General features: G+C 36.3%; 1 protein-coding gene across 1 annotated transcript in view; it reads left to right on the top strand.

The window, feature by feature from the left end:
• CDH26 (cadherin 26) overlaps positions 1-20,177 on the top strand; it is a 41,648-nt gene that overhangs the window by 8,802 nt on the left and 12,669 nt on the right. The window contains exons 4-13 of the mRNA XM_043980950.1: positions 180-327; positions 782-948; positions 3,267-3,395; positions 4,306-4,491; positions 6,921-7,189; positions 10,295-10,437; positions 12,482-12,715; positions 12,911-13,132; positions 13,729-13,859; positions 17,586-17,645. Coding sequence (XP_043836885.1) covers positions 180-327; positions 782-948; positions 3,267-3,395; positions 4,306-4,491; positions 6,921-7,189; positions 10,295-10,437; positions 12,482-12,715; positions 12,911-13,132; positions 13,729-13,859; positions 17,586-17,645 — 1,689 coding nt within the window. The remainder of the gene's footprint in view (positions 1-179; positions 328-781; positions 949-3,266; positions 3,396-4,305; positions 4,492-6,920; positions 7,190-10,294; positions 10,438-12,481; positions 12,716-12,910; positions 13,133-13,728; positions 13,860-17,585; positions 17,646-20,177) is intronic.

Below are 20,177 nucleotides of genomic sequence, written 5' to 3'. Positions count from 1 at the left end.
CCAAGTGCATGACACTATGGGGTATTTATGAGGATGATCCATTTGAGATACCAGTGGAGGAGATATAACAATGATAAAGAATTTTTAAACAGAATAGTAAACCATAAAAGATAATATATTAATGTTCCCCCTCCCCAAAATAATTGGTCTTGGCATTAATGTTGACCACTGTTTTCCAGATCCGCTTTGATATTGCTGACAGATCAACTGGGGAGTTTGTGGATAGATCTTTATTTTTCACTGTCAAAGTTGGTGACATCAATGATAATGCACCACAGTTTACTAAGGAAGAATTTAACATCACTGTCAAAGATAACCACAATCTGGGTGAGACCTGTTCACCTGTTGGGTGAGATTTATATTCTGCTTTTTTTTAAATCAGTGGAAATGACATTTATTACATCGTTAATATTTTATTCCCCCCCTCAACTACATGTAAAAACATAGCCTGGTATTCTTTAACTTCTTTCATGGAGGCTTCTTTGCTTTGTATAGTGAAACAGGATAGATGAAGAATGGAGAAGGAATATGCTACTGAATAGTACATACATATATATATTTTTTCTTGTTCAGTTCTTAATTATTATAGGCCTGAAGCTTCCTATTCTGACTCTTTTTGGTCCTTAAGCTAAATTTTGTACTAACAATAAGATGACCTGGAACATAGTTCATTATCATTTAGAACTGTTGATGGACTACTAACAATCACATTAAAACAAATCCAAACTACACCATGGAACTTTAATCTGGTGTAACAACTGATTTTTTTCTTTCCTTCTAGATCACCCCATCTTTCAAGTAGTGGCAGTAGATTTGGATGAAGAGCAAACTCCCAACTCTGAAGTCTCCTATTCCCTTGTTTCACAAGTGCCATTGATAAAAGGAAATGGGTTTTACATTGATCGCAGTAGTGGCGAAATCCATGTTTCAGGATGCTTAGATTATGAGGTCATAAATGTTTTTTATTCTTCCTAAAAGCTTGAATTCTGTCTCCTACATGTGATCATTATACATGACTTCTCAGTATGTAGGCATATCTTTTTCTTTTACTAAATGACTGCTATGTTCAGAGCACTATGCCAGGTTCCTTGTCCTCAAATGGTTGACAATCTAGTAGGTAATTAACACTCAAATGTAGATAATTATAATGGTGTCTTTCTTAAACTACTTATATCTGCACTATATATTTGATACAGACATAAACAATGCATGATTTTATACACACACACACGCACACACACACACACACACAGTGGAAGGATTATGATCTTTATGGGTGGAGCAAGCATCCACTCCAATGAAAACTTAGATATTTTAAAATATTTTTTGTAGGATTATAGGATTCAGCAGTAGAAATGACCTTTGTTTTTTGTTTTGTTTTTGTTTTTGCTTTTTGAAAGTTGCAATCTACTTAATTTTTTTCCATATAAATATTTGGTTATTTCCAGTTACATTTAGAAATAGTTTTCAAATTTGTTTTTATAAGATTTCAAGTTTCAAATTTTTCTCCATCCCTCTCCTCCCTCCCTCCTCCCCAAGACAGCAAGTAATTTGATGTAGGTTATATATCTACAATCACATTAAACACATTTCTGCATTAGTCATGTTATGAAAGAAGAATCAGAGCAAAAAGGAAAAACCTCAAAAAAGAAAAACAACAACAAAAACAATAGAAATAGTATGGTTCAAACCGCATCCAGATTCAACAGTTCTTTTTTTCTGGATTTGGAGAGCATTTTCCATCATGAGTCCTTTGGACCTATCTTGGACCATTGTATTTCTGAGAAGAATCCAGTCTATCACAGTTGATCAACACACAATGTTGTAGATACTGTGTATAATGTTCTCCTGGTTCTGTTCATCTCACTTATCATCACTTCATGCAAATCCTTCCAGATTTCTCTGAAATCCACCTGCTCATCGTTTCTTACAGCACAAGAGTATTCCATTACATTCATATTATATTCACAACTTGTTCAGCTATTCCCCGATTAATGGGCAATCCCTCAATTTCCAATTCCTTGCCACCACAAAAAGAGCAGCTATAAGTATTTTTGTACATGTGGGTCCTTCTCCCTTTTTTATGATCTCTCTGGGGAAAAGACCTAATAGTGGTATTGCTGGGTCAAAGGGTATACAAAGCTTTATAGCTCTTTGGGCATAGTTCCAAACTGCTCTCCAGAATGGTTGGATCAGTTCACAGCTCTACCAACAATGCATTAGTGTTCCAATTTTTCTACAGCTTCTCCAACATTCATTATTTTCCTTTTTTGTCACATTAGCCAATCTGATAGGTGTCAGGTGGTACCTCAGAATTGCTTTAATTTTCATCCCTCTAATCAATAGTGATTTAGAGCATTTTTTCCTATAGGAATAGATAGCTTTGATTTCCTCATCAGAAAACTGCCTGTTCATATCATTTGACCATTTCTCAATTGGGGAATGACTTGGATTCTTATAAATTTGATTTAGTTTCCTATATATTTTAGAAATGAGGCCTTTATCAGAAGTACTGACTATAAAAGTTGTTTCCCAGTTTTCTGTCTCCCTTCTAATTTTGGATGCATTGCTTCTGTTTGTACAAAACCTTTTTAATTTAATGTAATCAGAATCATCCACTTTGCATTTCATAATATTCTCTATCTCTTGTTTGTTCAATAAACTGTTCTCCTTTCCAAAGATCTAAGAGGTAAACTATTCCTTCATCTCTTAATTTACCTATGGTATCACCTTTTATGTCTAAGTCATGTACCCTCATCTTTAAAATGAAAGTGGCTAGAAAGGTGATCTCTAAGGTCTTTCCCACTGATGAATCCTACAATCTTACAAAAATATTTCAAAAGATCTAGGGTTTCATTGGATTGGATGCTTGCCTCACTCAGGAAGATCATAGCCTTTCCACAGTTAAGTAAACATTAAAGAATTACAGTGGCCCCCAATAAATTTCATTACCTGCCAGCCAAAGGTTGATGAACCTCTTTGAACTTGGCTAGACTGATTCTTGGATATTTGAATCAGAGTCTGTTGCTGGACTTGGCCCAAAACTTTTTCCAGTTTGATAGGACCTGCCAGAGCTTGCTTTCTGTTGGCATAACCTACAAAATCCCACGTTCATGTCACAGCGAAATGTTGAAAGAACTACTATAAAACAACTGGAAATGAAAGTTAAGCAACAAAGTCAGTTAATTTGTTTTTATGTTCTTTGTTGGGGAAGCTAACTTTCTCCCCCTCTCCTTGCCACACACCCCCTCCCCCTCCATGAATAGGCTGACAGGTTGTTCAAATTACTGATTGGAGCAAATGACCATGGAGAGCCACCATTGTCATCCACTGCTACTATTAACATAGCAGTTGAAGATGGAAACAACCACATGCCTACATTTACTAAAGGAGATGTAAGTCCAACAGCTAACTTCTATTTTTAATCATCATAAAAACCAGTGAGATCTGGTCTCCAGTTTGTAGGGTGTCTCCACTTCTCTTGATGGGGTGGGAGGTGTCATGAAATTTGCAAAATCAGATTGGTTTTAATTTACTATCATAATAATATGGAGATGGGGTTAATGAAGGAGAAATATGATGTGGATGTCAGAAAATATCCAAAATGGTTGCATGTCACAATGAAAAAAGATTGGGAATCATTCTTGACCAACATGAGTGTATTATTTTGAGTGTGTATGACTTACTTTCAGATGACTTAAGGGAATAAGCAAACATTTAACCTCTATTTCCAACTTTTTCGTGTGTAGGAATCTATGTAGTCATTATAAATAACATTTATATGGTACCAAAAACACTATTAGGTAATTATTACAAGAAAAATTTTATAGATGAAGAAACTGAGACATAAAGAGACACATGACTTGTCCAAAGTCACATGACATATAAGTATTAGAGCCAGAATTAGGACTCAGATTTCCTGACTCTCTAATACTCTTTCCATTATTCTAGAGTGCCTCTCCTTTAGTCTTTTGGGATATTACCAGAATTTTATAGGATAGCATAGTCTTTACATTACAGCACATTAAAAAAAATTAAAGGAATATTTTGAAATATTGAGAAAATAACATGTTTAAGAAATTTTTTTTTAAAGAAATGATTCTGCTTTTATGGTCCAAGTAGCAGGCAGAGAACATGTCTCATTATCTTCGGTTATCCTGCTAACAAATAATTAGGATTTCAAATTCTTTTAGAGATTTCAGTGAAGACATGTGTCCAGGCTTCTGAGTTAGCTAACTTTGGGGAAAAAAATGATGAAAGTTTTCGTGGTCTCAATGTCACCAAAGTGATGATTGCTTCTTTCAGTATAAAATACAGATTTCTGAAGGCCAAATAAAACAGGATGTGCTAAGGCTCCTAGTACAAGATCATGATTCTCCATTCACACCTGCCTGGAGAGTAAAATACAAAATACTACATGGTAATGAAGAAGAACACTTCAACATTGTGACAGATCCTGAGACCAATCAAGGAATTTTAAGTGTCATCAAGGTAAAGTCAGGGCTAAACTGCTCTTGCCAGACATATCCTAGTAGATTCTCTGATTATCTCAAGCTTTTCTGGATTCTTCACAATTGCCTTTGCTTATGGTGAAATAAATCCCATTACAGTCATGTTTTGTTATAATCAATTGTAATTTGTTCAGCTATCCTTCATTTGTTTCCAGGTTGTTGTTACTAAGAGATGGCTATGAAAACTTTTCCTATTGAATTTTACTTCCTTAGAAGTATATCCCTAATGGTAGTATAATTAAGTCAAAGGGAATATACATTTTACTGACTTTTCTATATAATTCAATTTTTCTACAAGTTTTTTTTTTTACCAATTTGCAGACCCACCAGTAACACATTAGTATGTTGGTCTTTCCGGATTCTCCTCTAACAATAGCCACTTATATTATGTATAATTTTAAATAGTTTGATAGGTATAAAATTGTAAAGTCTTAGATCTAGATCTGAAAGAGACCTTTGAGGCCATCTAATTCAACCCCATCATTTTATATGCCCACAGTCCTTCAGGTAGTGACATAGGAAGAATTTGAACACAGGTCCTTTGATGCCATATTCAGTGCTTTGTACCACAGTGAAAACTCAGTTGGTTTAATTTGTGTCTACTTTATCATTTGTGATTTGGAGCAACCTTTCATAAGACTGTTGATAATTTTCACTTATCTAGTCTCTTTCCAAAGTTGAATTAGTAAACTGTGTGCTATAGTGCTAAGCCACTATTTTCTCTGTCTGGTAATATGTACACAACCAGGATTTCTGTACATCACCAAGGATAACCAAGAAGGTTTGAAGCCTTGGAAATAAAATTCTCAGGCTTGGCACATTCCTCCTGTCTTCATTGCTTCATGCATTCTTATCAGTTAAGATATTTGTTTCCTATGTTTCTTTTCCCCCTACCACATTAAATCCCTTTGTATACTGAGCAACTGTTATAAATATACATTTTCCCCAAATTCCCCTGATTTTGCAGCCTGGGTTTTCACATTAATTTTTCATTCAGGTTTGATTTTGGTTGCATTTTTCTATTTTGATTGGTGGTGATTTTATTTAGCCATGAAAAGACAAAAAACAATCCATAAATGATTTGAGAATGAGCTGAAGACTTTCTTGTAAAATAAAATGTAAGTGTACCATATGGGGATTGGTTAAAGAAACTGAAGATGTTTAGCTTGGAGAAGACTTGTGGGGATAGGAGAGAATATGATAATCTTCTTTAAGGAATTGAAGGGCTGACACATTAGAAGAAAAATTAAATTTATTCTATTTGCCTCCAAAAGATGGGACTTAAGACCAAGGCAGTGAAATGCAGAGAGGCAGATTTGTGTTCAGTTCTAGGGGAAAATTTTTCTAATGATTAGAGATACCTTCAGAACTCTAATCAATGCAAGAACCAATCATGACTCCTGAGGACTGACCAAAGTATCATGGATTGTGCTGAAAGGGACCTTAAAGGTAATTGAGTTTAACTGCTTCATTTTATAGATGAGCAAACTGGACCATAGAGAGTTTAAGTGACTTACCTGAGGTCATACTTCTAATAAATGTCTGAGGCAGAGATTCAACTTAGGTCTTCTTGTTTCCCAGTCTAGCATGCTATCCACTAGGCAACCCTATCTCTCATTGATGACCAAAGCCTGTTTCCTACCACTTGACAGAGATGTGATACACTAGGGGTACGGAATGAGGCATATATTTTTGGACATAACCAGGATGTGGATTTCTTTTTCTCAACTATGATAACTTATAATAAGGGAAGGGTTTTTTTTTTTTCAGGGGGAAGGGGAGGGAAGGAGGTGGACACCATGAGAATTGGTAAAGAGAGGGGTGGCTATTGATATTAATGCCAAAAAAGAAAGAGTAGTGTGTCCATCAAACATGGAAAGAAAATGTCCAAAAGAACACAGAAGAAAGTCTAGAGGGAAATGGAGAAGTGAGGCAGCTTTGGAACATCTTGAATTGAGTATATACCTTTGAAAAAACTATCTATAATTTGAGCCACAGTTTCAAATGCAACCCTTTCCCCTGTTCTTTTCATATAGAAAGAGATTCATGTTTGTTGGTATTTGTCATATTTAGAATAGTATAACTAAATAAATAGATGAATGAATAAATAAATAAATGGAGAAATGAATGAATAAATACATACATAAATAAAAGGGTTCCATCATAAGATAATGAATTTCCTATCACTAGAAAGATACATTTGAACTGAATTTAGATAGGTACGTGTTGGGAATATTGTAGAAGGGGATCTTTTTCAAATATTAGTTGACTTAGTTGATCTCTGGGAGTCTATCAATCCCTGAGATTCTTTGATTCTATAATAGAGAGAAAACAAAGGCCATAAGGTCCCCATTTCATGTCACTTATAAGAAATATTTGCTAATGGAGTCTTCTGTTTGGGGTTGACAGCCTTTGGATTATGAAAACCTTCCAGAGAGAAAACTTGTTGTTGTAGTTGAAAATGAAGAACCATTTTCTTCATGTGAAAAAGAGCAGCTTGGTAATGGAACCATGATGCCCAGCACTGTGATTGTGAGTGTGGAAGTTATTGATACCAATGACCCTCCTCAATTCCATCCTCCTAATTTTATTGTTCAAGAAATAGATGATGCCAAACCTGGAGCCCAATTGGGACAATTTCATGCCACAGACCCAGATGGAAAGACCAAGAACATAAGGTAAAGATATAATAGAGGAAATAAGGACAGTTTTCCATTTGGAATGAATGAAGTACCATCACTTGATGCCATTGTTATTGCTGAAAATCTTCACTTTTTCCATATTTGTATTTCAGAAGACTTATGATTTCATTGGCATGGGTGCTCCTGCTTTAGGTATAGATTACAATCCCTCTATATATTAGGGGATAGTCTAATGAACTAGTCCTGTTAAAAAGGTAATCAATCAGGGCAGCTAGGTGGTGCACTAGATAGAGCACTGGCCCTAGAGTCAGGAGAACCTGAGTTCAAATCCAGCCTCAGACATTTAAGACTTACTAGGTCACTTAACCCCAATTGCCTCACACACACACACACAAAGGTAATCAATTACCTGGTAGAGTTTGTGCTCTAGTGATGAAACTTTCCAAGCTTAACTACACTGATTCTCAGATGACAGATTCACAGACTGTTGTTGCCAGAGCTATACTAGAAGCTTTTCCAACTTGATTAGACCTAACTGAGACCATGCTCTATTTGAGGATCTGGGAATCCAGGGTTACTGTCACAGTAATATGAGATATTGGAATAGTGTTAGTAGAGTTTTTACTTGGTTAACTAATTTCTCCTATGGCTCAATTCTGAGTCCATGATATTATGGACTGGCCACAATGGTGAAACACTTATAGTTGCAAAAAAAAAAAGAAAGAAAAAGAAAAGAAAAGGACTTTTAAAATTTAGCCTTGAGAACTCTGTAGTATCTGACACCCTTGTATCACCTTTAAGGGATCTTTACAGCTACCTTGTGACCTTAAAATCATACAGTTAGTGCTGGAGGGGATCTAAAAGGTTCTCTGGTCCAATGTCCTCATTTTGTAGATTTACATTTGCACAACAAGGGCTTAGAGAGATTGAGTGACTCGACCATCCAAGACCACACAGTTTCAGGGCCAGGATTTGAATCTAGTTCCTCTGACTCCAAATCCTATTCTCTTTCTGCTGTAGCAGGCTGTTGACTCACAGTGAAACATGATCTTTCCTCTCCACTCCATTTGCATCTAATTGGAATGAGGTCTCAGATCCAAGGTTACTAGAGAATTGCTTTCTTAATGCTTCAGATACTACAAGGATGAATGATTTGCCACTTATAGTGCCTCTGGTTTGTAAACACTGATGCCATTTATGTTTGCAGAGAGTTTTAGTTGCCTGATGATGTGAAACTGTAGATGGGAAGGTGGCAGGTTCTTTGAAAATTTTAGCTCATCCAAGTTTTAAAATGGAATGATAAAAAGCCCTGGCTTTTAAGGAGGGAAGGAGAAAGAAATAGCACTTTCTCTTATTCTTACCCTTCTAAGGGCTTGAAACATTCTGGTTGGTTGTTTACTTAGGTGAGAGAGGAGAGGGGAAGCTTTATCTATGTCTCTGTTGTTAGTCACTTGACCAAGACTTCAAGTGATGAAATTAGATAGACTTTATATACCCTGCTGTTTAATAAGGATACATATTCTTAAGTCACACATTGGAAGAACTAGATAAGGGATCTGGGGATGATCTAGTTCAACTCTCTTGTTTTAAAAATAAGGAAAGTGAGAAGTTTGTGGAGGAATGACTTGCCCAAAACTATACACTTAGTAAGAGAACTGGGATTAGAACCTTGCTCTTCTACGTATACTATACAGGAAGATGAAATGCAAGGAGCTATATCACCTTAAGTACTTGTCTTTTGGTTAGAACCCTCTGTTCATATAACAGAACAAATCTATTCGTAGAACATAAATAAGGCCAAAGATACCAGAGACAAGAGACTCATAAAACCTTAGATCTGAGTGAAACTTGAAGAGAGTGGGTTAGATGGGGCAGCTAGGTGGTGCAGTAGAAAAAGCATTGGCCCTGAATTCAGGAGGACCTGAGTTCAAATCCAGCCTCAGACACGTGACACTTACTAGCTGTGTGACCTTGCATAAGTCAATTAACTCTCATTGCCCCGCCGCCCCCACCCCCCCAAAAGAGAGAGTGGATTAGAGCTGGAAGGGCCCTTAGAACCTAAAATTTTCTATGGTTGTTTCTGTTGAGTTGTTTCAGTCATGCCTGACTCTCTGTGACCCCCATTTGGAGTTTTCTTAGGTAAAGATATTGGAGTGGTTTGCCATTTCCTTCTCTAGCTCATTTTATAGTTGAAGAAACTGAGGCCAGCAGGGTTAAGTGACTTGCCCAGGGCCACATAGCTAGTAATTGAGGCCAGATTTGAATTCAGGAGAGGAGTCTTCCTGACACCAGGCCTGGTACTCTATCTACTGTGCCACCTACCTGCCCAGAACCTTCTATGGTAGAAACCTGCAGAATTCGTAATTATAGAATGCTGTGAATATAAGGAATATAGAATTACAGGGATGGGAGGACACATCCTCTCATTTTACAGCAGACAAAATTGAGATTTCATGTTTCTCTGAATCATTTTGCTAGTGTGGAATTTCACCATTAAACAAGTATTCAAATGAAGAGTTTGATTCTGCAAACATAACATTTCCCCCAAATTGATATAGTTATTATTAATATAAAATGGGGAGCAAGGGAAAACAAGGACTGGGGGTTATAAATTTTCATTGATACTTCTATATCACATATTATTGTACACCTCAGTTTCCAGAGCTGCCAACCCTTGTGTCTTTCACCCCATTTATGAACTATAACATAATTCTAAATTCGTTTTCATAGGCATTGTGGTTTCCTTAAAACATTTTTAAAATTTTAATATCTTTTGTTTTTATATCATATTTATTTCCTAACATATTCCTTCCCTGACTTCCCCCAGAAAGTCAAAGAATTTTTTTTTAAATGGAGAAGAAAAGTTAAAAGTAATTCATCAAAACTATCCAACACATAAACCAAGGTTGACAGTATATTCATTATTCCATACTCAGTCTCTTACTACTGCTAAGAAGGAGGGAGGTGCTTTTTTCTGTATTCTTCCTGGTCAATCATTTTAATAGCACAGCATTTAGTTTTATTTTGTGGTTGTTATTGTCCTTTCATTTACATGGATGTAGTCATTATAAATATTGTTTTCTTGGTTCCTCTCTTATTGTGAATTTTAAATTAGTTTTTTTTTTCCCCTCCTTCTACAAGATTTAAGCTGGTTCATGATCCTGCTAATTGGGTCACTGTAGATGAACTCTCCGGTGTGGTTACCACAGTGAAGCATGTGGATCGGGAATCCCCTTATGTGAATAACAGTTTTTATACAGTTATTGTCAGTGCCATAGATGATGGTAAGTACATTCTCACACATGAATAACCCAATGTCCCTGCCTGAGGAGGAAACTCATAAGAATCTTGGAGCAGCACAACTCCAAAAGAGTAAAATAATTATTCTTGCCTTTCCTTCTTGCCTTGCCTTTCACAGTGGAACCTGTGAGAGCAGTGTTCTAGGAGAAAAAAAAGCAATTGTAGTTCAGATGGAAGCTATTAGTTCCTTATGGAAGTTGTGGTCAAACCTAATATCTCTTATCATCTTTAGATAAGTGTAATTTCAGCTGCCTTTTTTCAAGCAAATGATCTCTGATAAATATTTAGCATAGTTTCTCCTTATTTTGACTCCTTGGGAGAAAAGGGAAAAGAATAAACATTTAGATAGCCCTTATGTGCCAGGCTCTATGTGAAACATTTTTTGCAAGTTTTTTCCTCATTTGTTTCTCACAATCATTTTATGAAGCATGATTATTATCCTCATTTTACCATTGAAGAAACCGAGGTAAACAAAAGTTAAGTAATTTGTACAGGGTCACACAGCTAATAAGTGTCTAAGGTTGAATCTGAAATTAGATTTTCCTCACTCTAGGTCCAATTCTCTCTACATCACACCACCAGCTACCTCTAAGAAGGGCAGATTTCTTTAAAGTGGAGAGGTTATATGCCTATATTGCAATCCTTCAAATCTAAATTTATAAGCTGATCAAAGTACAAACAAATCAAGTTTAGTAAGTGAAAGTTAGTTAATATTTAAACTATTTGGATAATTTTAAGGTTTTTTTCTTTTTTTGGGGGGGGGCAGGGCAATGACGGTTAAGTGACTTTCCCAGGGTCATACAGCTAGTAAGTGTCAAGTGTCTGAGGCCGGATTTGAACTCAGATCCTCCTGAATCCAGGGCTGGTGTTTTATCAATTGTGCCTCCTAGCTGCCCCCTAAGTTTTTTTTTTTTTCAAGTTTGTGAACTAAAATTTGGGCTATTGTAAGTAGTGTCTGTAGCATTATATCTTATAAGTTGACTTTAATTCCTATGATATTAAACCCACTTTTTTTTTTTTTTAGTGAGGCAATTGGGGTTAAGTGACTTGCCCAGGGTCACACAGCTAGTAAGTGTTAAGTGTCTGAGGCCAGATTTGAACTCAGGTCCTCCTGACTCCAGAGCCAGTACTCTATCCATTGAGCCACCTAGCTGCCCCTAAACCCACTTTCTTAATAAGTATTAATTAACAAAATTTAGACCCTTGAAATCTGGATTTATGTTTTACATATTTGTCATTGATTTGATTATTTAAAAATAATAAAAATTCTCATTTTTGTAGTACTTTAAGATTTTTAATTTGCTTTCTTCCCAACAGCCCTGTGAGGTGGGTAATCAATACTATCATCCTCATTTTGTGGAGGAGGAATTTGAAAACCAGAGAGATTGGGACTTGCCCAGGGTCACATGGATAGTAAAGATTAGACCTAGGATTTGAGAGCTCAGTTCTTTTAAATATAAGTCCAGTGCTCTTTCCATTTACCAAGCTGCATTCAACCTTAACATATTATTTGTTTGTTTGTTTCTAACTGGACCTATGATTTCATTGATAGGAAACCATGAAGAAACTGCTCACAAATACAGATCAACATCTGTTCTGCATACTGGTCTTAGAGAGTTGTGTGAGACCCTAGGAGGTTTTGACTTGCCCAGGGTGACATATCTAGAATGTGTCAGCTATGTGACTTGGAGCTTACCTCTCTTTCCCCATTTCCACACTGCTTCACTAACATGCCATGTCCACCATTTATGAAACAATCATTTTTTAGAGAACGACACTTTTTAGAGACATTCTAAATTTTTCATTACATAGGAAAATAGATTCAAGCTGTTTCCTAAATGATTTGTGATTTCAGCATGAAATATGGGCCTATGGTTAATTCGAAGTCATTTTCTAGAAACACTTTCATTGTCACTAATTTTATTCCTCTTTATATTCTTTTTGGTGTGGATGAAGAATATACACCTTAAATTGAGAGGAGAAAATGAATGTTAATCCTTTCATTGTCTGTTCTCTTTCTATTCTGAGGTGTCCCACCCCAGACAGGTACAGGAACCATGATGATTTTTCTTTCTGACAAGAATGACAACACACCTACTCTTGTTAAACCTTTCATGGAAGTTTGTAAGACAGAGGAGAAGATACCTATTATTGTGGAAGCTGAGGATAAAGACTTAGATCCATTCTCAGGTCCTTTTACATTTGAGTTAGATGATACCTCTGGAAATATAAAAGATACTTGGGAGCTAGGAAAAAATTTTGGTAAGTTTTCTTCCCTTGTGCTTTTTATAGATTGGCTATATGTTGCCTTGCCCATAGAAGGAAGGCACTTAATAAATATTGAAAAAATATGCATTTGTGGCTTTTAGTTAACATAATTTTAGGAACTGTTTACCCTTTGTCTATAATAAGATTTATAATTTTCTGATCTATAGCTGGTTCTTTTCTCCCTTATAGGTTATTCTGTGGAACTTTTAATGTTAAAAAGTCTCCAGAATGGTAATTATTCAGTGCCTTTCATTATCTCAGATAAGCAAGGATTTTTCAAAAAACAGATCCTGTATGTGAATCTGTGTTCCTGTCTCGATGGAATTACTTGTCTAAGACTTTCAGCGCCCTTTGTAGGACTTGGTGGGGTTGCCATTATCCCAATATGTGCAGCTTTCATATCATTGGCAGGTCAGTAGCCAGCTGCTAACATTCTCAGGCGATGTCCTTTCTCTCAGTAATACCCTATAACCTGGGGCATTGAATCACAGGCTCTCAGAGTCACAATAAAAAATTAATGATGGGAGGATTCTATCACCCTTAAAGAATTTTTATTGGGATACCACTCAACTACTATTGCCTAGTTCTTCTGTCTGGCTAATAAGAACAACATTACAACCCAATAGCCCATTGCTTAAAGTCATGGGCCAGGAATAGGAAGGAATGGGGAGGAAGTGTGACCCTGGGCTGCTACAAGGATTTTTATGAAGCAGTGATTCAAATGCTTGGGCAGGAGCTAGATGATAGGGGGTAAGGGGAGGATCTTATCTTGGAATATGGGGCAATGGCCTCACTTCTTTAAAAAATACATTTTTATTGATATATTTTGTTTTTACATCACTAAATGTCCCCCTTGATCCTCCTCCTCCATCCCAGAGAACCATCCCATATAAGGGCCCACTTTTAGAAACTAGTTTTTAAGGAGGGTAAAAAAACCACAAACTGCTAAGTACCTAATATGTATTTAATAAACTGACAAAATGAATTTGAATTTTCTTTCATCATAGTAGCCCTGCTTTTCCTGCTGTGGTTTTCTTTTGGATCTGCATACAAGAGGCAGCCAATGTCCATTCCTTATGACCCGGGCAATCAGACTTTAATCAAGTATAATGAAGAAAGTGAAAACACCTTGACACTGGTAATAAAACGTATTTTTAATGTATTTATTTCAGGCATCATCTCTTGATGCCTGTGCTATATCATAGGCACATATTGGGTGATTCACATGTTGTTCACTCCAATTCCTATCATCTATTACCTCTTATCTTTCCTCTTTCACTCAACTGTTAAATTGATCTTCTTAACATGCAGGGCTGACTATGCCATTCCTCTTATTCAATAAGCTCCACTGGCTCCCTATCATTTCCAAGATTAAATTTAAAATCCTCTGTTTGGCATTCAAAGACCCTCACAATCTTGCTTCCTCCTACCTTTCTAGTCTTCTTACAGCTCACTCTCTGTGATCCAGTGACACTGATCTCCTTGCTTTTTCTTAAACAATATATTCCATCTCCTGACTTGGAAGATTTTCACTGGTCATCCCATAGGGGTAGAATTCTTTATCTTTTCATCTTCACCTCCAGGCTTCCCTAGTTTCCCTAACTAAAATCCCACCTTCTATAAGAAGCCTTTACCAATCCCTCTTAATTCTGTCTTTTCTCTGTTGGTTTTCTCCAATTTATCTTGTGTATAATTGTTTGCATAGTATCCCTTCCATTAGACTGTGAGTTCCTTTAGAGAAGAGATTTTTTTTGTCTTTCTTTTTATCTTTATAGCTTAGTGCAGTGCTTGACAGATGGTAGGTGCTTAATATGTGCTTGTTGCCTGACACATAGTTTAAGCATAAAAATCAAGAAAACATTTTCCCTGGGAGGATCCTTAAGAGCAAGGAACACTGTTTTTGTCTTCATATTCCCCAGAATTTATTACTGTACCTTAGATATAGTAACCCCCTAATAAATGTTTGTTGGATTAAATTTCTTGCATTATTCTATACCCCAACTATTTTTATTTTACATATTTTGAAAAAGAAAAAGAAAAACTCAGTTCCCAGAAGAGGCTTCTCAAAATGGAAGGCTTGAGTACAAGCCCCCTGCAAGAAATGTCAGGGTAATGGAGAAATGTATGCCAGACTATAATTCAAGCAGGAAGTCAGGACTAGGGAGCCCAGCCAAAAATATGTCATACTTGTATGCCATAACACCACCTGCTTGGAACCCGCTATTAGCATGACTCATATGCTATGCTTAACTCTGGCAACAACACTCCATCAACTGTGCCCTAGAAATGCACCATCTACATTAACATGACCTATTTATGAGTAAAAGGGCAGTTAGGTGGTGCAGTGGATAGAGCACTGGGCTTGGAATTGGGAAGTCTCATTTTCCTGAGTTCAAATCTGGTCTCAGATACTTACTAGCTACATGACCCTGGGCAAGTCACTTAACCCTCTTGGCCTCAGTTTCCTCATCTGTAAAATGAGCTGGAGAAGGAAATGGCAAACCACTTCAGTATCTTTGTCAAGAAAACCCCAAATGGGGTCATGAAGAGTCAGATATAACTGAAATGACTGAACAACAGTATCACCTATAAATAAAATCATATTTATCCATATTTATCATGTGACAACATTGATATTGGCAGTCCTTCCATTGATGTAGGTAACAACTCTTCCATACTTTAGTAGAACAATTTTTATGAGTTGCTGTATAATTCTTTACCTGGTGTCCAGTTATCAAGTGATGAACCCCTTTAAACTTAGCAAGGCTGTTTTTCAATTGAAAGTCATGTAGCCTGTCTTGTACTTGGCATGCACTTAGAGCTTTCCCTTATAGATGTATAGGATCTACTGGAATAACCTTTGAAAACCAGGTGTTACCTTCACTCCATGATGACTAATCAGTCAATAGCCATAAGAGCAAGTCATCTATGGTGAAAATTAAATTATACATAAGAGCAAAATAACAAAATAACCATGAAGGTTTTTTTTTAATAAAGCCAAAACTTAATAAATCCAAAATACTGTTGTTACTTGATCTTCCCATATCTTAATGAAATGTTTATGAAGCATGTCTATAATCCCCTTAGCCAACTTGCATGAGGTAATCCATGGTGAGGCACTTACAAAGTTAAATAAACATTAATAGATGTTGTCCTTGACCTTGATAAGAAGCTTACATCTTCTCAAAGATTTGGTAAACACCTTCTTAATTAAAATCACTCCATAGTTGCCATCAGTCATAATCCCTAGCATAAAAAAATGCTAACTAGCCTCCTTTCTAAAATCACTCAAGATACATTTTTTTGTTGGTTTTTTTTTTTTTTTTGGTGAAGTAAATGGGGTTAAGTGATCTGCCCAGGGCCACACAGCTAGTAATTGTTAAGTGTCTGAAGCCATATTTGAACTCAGGTTCTCCTGAATCCAGGGCTGGTGCTCTCTCCACTGCGCCACCTAACTGCCCCTCAAGATATATTTATTACATGGCTACTACCTGCAAGATACTATAATAGGTACTCACGATACGAAGAGAAAAAGGAAACGGTCTCTGCCCCTCAAGGAAATGGCAGAAGACCTGGCATGTTAGTAGGCAGTGGGAAAGAAGTCTATTAAGTGAAGAAAGATTTAAGATGAGAGAGAAAGATAAAAAGGGCAAATTTACAAAGAGATTGTCCTTGGCAAAGAGAGGGACACTCCCTTTCCAGAGATTGAAGAAAAATAGGAGACAATGGAGAATAAAATAGTTTTTAGTTGTAGAATAAGAGGATAGGGAATTTAGTGTAGGTGAACTCAATTTCCTCAATAAAGTATGAAGTGTCAGCCCTTACTGAGGGGGCAGAAGAGGTGATGAGGGGTTGGAGGTAAGAAGAAAAATTGTAGAGTATCCTTTGCACAGAAATGTGATAAAGAGTCCAGGGTAGAGGAAAATGTATAATAGAAGTGGTCTGATATTGTAAGATCGTTAAAGAAGCAAAGTGAGGAGAGAGTAGCGGTGATGAACTTAGGTGAATAGAGAAATGAAGATGCTGAAAGTTACAACAAGGACAAGGAATAGGGTTATGAGAAGTGAGGCAGAGAGAAAGATAGAAGATGTAAGAAATTGTGATCAGAAAGGAGAATTTCAGAGTTCATAGTCATAGATATAGACATAGTGGAATCATTGACATAGACCCCCCTTACTTGAGCCCCTATGACCATGCTGATGTGGTATTTTCTCACATATTTTGATGACACAAGGTAGGATATATGATTCCTTCACTGTAACCTGAACCCTTACTGATAATGGAAGGCCAAGACATTGTTTATTCACATAGATCTAATGACAGGAAAGAAGAAAAGATAGAAGGGATTTATGAAGCACCAATATGTTCTTGGCATTATGCTAAGCTCTTTATAAATGTTTTCTCATTTAATCACAATAACCTTGAGTAGGTGCTATTATTGTCCCCATTTTACAATTAAGGAAATTGTGGAAGATAGAAGTTGAGTGACTTTCCCAGGGTCACACAAATAGTGTCTGTGATTGGATTTGAAATTAGGTCTTTCTGATTTCAAGCCCAGTACTTTATCCATTTTGACACCTAGCTGTGATAGAAGAAAATAGGTAGTTCCTCTATACCACTTGAGATACTCAAGGCCTTTTTTGAACACTTGAAATAAAAACCATTTCAGTAATTTAAAAAAATCCAAATCTGCTAATAAAACCCCTCTTTTCAGTAAACTGGGTTTCAAGGAGTTAGATTTTCCTGTGACATATAGATACCATTGGGGACAGGATACAGAGTGGGAAATATTCATATTCTGGGCTTTTACCATTAATGTGATAAAATTGGTTCATGTTTACTTCCAACCCCACCCCATTTTTAGGTGAAGTTAAACGACATGGGTCATATTTCACAACGCTATGTAATCAAAGGGAATGAAAAGGTAAGTAATAAAGTAGTGTTTATTGCTTTTCTTGAGAAGTGAGTAATTGTTAATTTGAACAGAACAACAGGAAAGGTTAAGTACTGACTTCTGGGTCTTTGCCAATTATGTTACCTGGAAAATTTTTCCTGTAACTTCTGATTCTCAAAATCCTACCCCCAAATCCTTCAAGGCCTAGGTCAAGCTTCCTCTCTTCTCAAAAGTCCTCCATAGCCCTTTAGGATGGCAGGTTTTATAGCTGAAAAGGACATTAAAATCCATATAATCCAACTTCCTTAATTTTCATTTGAAGCCTCTATGGTCCAGAGGGAGGAAATAATTTGCCAGAGATCATACAGGTAAGAAGTAGCAGTGCCAAGACTTGAAACAATGGTCCTCTGACTCCAGATCCAGTATTATTGCTTTGGTTGCCACTTCAGCCTACAGTAAGCCATCCTGTATCCTTTTTCAACTTGGCCTCAACGGACAGAGACAGGAACAACAGAAGTTTCAGAAGGGCAGATTTCAGGTCAACATGAGGAAAATTTTTGCTAACTAAATATGCCCCAAAGTGAATGGACTTCTCTTGAAGTAGTGATTTCTTCTTCACTTGAGCTTTTCAAGCTGAGTACTGCATAGCCCTTGTTGAAGATATTGTAGAATAGATCCTTGTTCAGGTATGAAGTAGACTAGACACCCTCTGAGGTTCCTTCCAACTCTAAGATTCTGTGACTAGCTGACATCTTAGATATTATTCTTTACACCATTCATTTAGCATTTAGCATAAAGTAGCTGTTAGGGTGATCTTTTGTGTGTATATGTCTCTTTTTTCACTAGCTAAGTAACAAATTCTTTGAAGGTAAAAAATTGTTTTGTACACCCATACAATGAAAGGCCTCATAGCCTCCACATAGGATCTCAACAAATACCTGTTGGATGGATTAAAATCATTACCCTGAAATCTCGGTGATAAAGGAAAAACTAACTCTGTACCTAAGACAGGTATGGGTTATCCATTACTTTTGCCAACAATCTCTGGGTAGTCTACTATCTCTGTCTCTCCTAGGCCAGAAAATACCATATAGAATACCCATTTTAAGGTTCATTGTGGACTTTGTCTACATTAGCATTTTATCACAATTTCTGTATCAAGTCAAGTATACTTTGAATTTAATAATTTAGTAAGAGAAATATATATGCATCTCAATCCTTACATACATGAGCGATTTGGTGCTTAAATTAGTATTTACTATAAAACTCACCACTTCATTTGTCATGATTTATTTATGCATTGGTAAAGTAAAATGTTATTGGACTAAAATTTTGTGTTCCGTACTTAACCATGCTATATCTGTCCTAGGGTAGCTAAGTGGCAAAGTAGATAGAGTGATGGACCTGGAGTCAGGAAGGTCTGAATTAGAATGTGGCCTCAGATGCTTACTAGGCAAGTTATTTAACTCTTCTTTGCCTGAGTTTCCTTATCTGTAAAATGAACCAGAGAAGGAAATGGCAAACCTCTCCAGTATTTTTGTCAAGAAAACCCTAAATGGGGTCATGAAGTATCTGAAATGTCTAAAACAACTGAACAACATTACTTGTCCATTTGTTATTGCTACTTTTTACATAGTTTAAAAAAGATAAAATGCTTTGCTGTTATGGAAAGAGTGTAAGTAGAATTCATGACAATATTATTCTATAATTTCTAATATTTAAGACAAAATATGAAGAACTCAGAACACAAGTATTTATGTAGTTTTATGTTACTCTTATGCAGAGATGTTGTTGTTACCATCAATAGGACATATGTTTCAAGGTTTCTTTTTCCACTTGTGGTAATAGATTTTAGTATAACACAATGATAGCTCATTCATATTGTATTTAAGTCTTTTTTATAAATAAAGAAACTGAGACTTAGAAAGGTTAAAATAATTTGCCCATAGTCATACATAGCTAGTATTTGAATTGGGATTTGAACCAGGTCTCCTGATTCCATGTCTGTCAGCTAATAGTGGATCATAAATCTATACTCTCTTGCTAGATTCACCATTGTTTCTTCCCCGACATATGAGTTAGAAGTATAATTTGTGTCTGACTTAGGAATTAACCTGTAGCTGTGTCCTCATTAGCAATATGCTCCAACCAACTGAACTAATTGACCACAGACTTGAAATAAATATAGAAAAAAAAACAATTCTAAAAGATGCCTATGGATTTTTGTAATGCATATATATATATGGTATCAGAGCTGAGACTGGAACCTAAGTCTTAATACCTAGTCCATTGTTCTTTCATGTTTATCATACTTACCATTGTGGTATGCTGTCTACTTCTGCTCTTAATCAATTATGTCTAAATCTCTGGTAGGCCACCAAGCGTTCTTTACTAAATATAACAGATGTAGCAATTAGAGATTCTGGGTAGTTTTCCCTTCCAGCCTGTGTTCTTCACAATTTATTTCTTATTCATTTTGTTATTAAAGGTCTCTTGCATTCAGAGTGTTTTACTTGGCTCAGAGAGAAATACAAAATTTAGATAATACATGGCTTCTGACCA

This window comes from Dromiciops gliroides, chromosome 2, assembly GCF_019393635.1.
Source record: "Dromiciops gliroides isolate mDroGli1 chromosome 2, mDroGli1.pri, whole genome shotgun sequence".
Lineage (NCBI taxonomy): Eukaryota > Metazoa > Chordata > Mammalia > Microbiotheria > Microbiotheriidae > Dromiciops > Dromiciops gliroides.
This window is presented reverse-complemented; position numbering and strand designations above follow the sequence as displayed.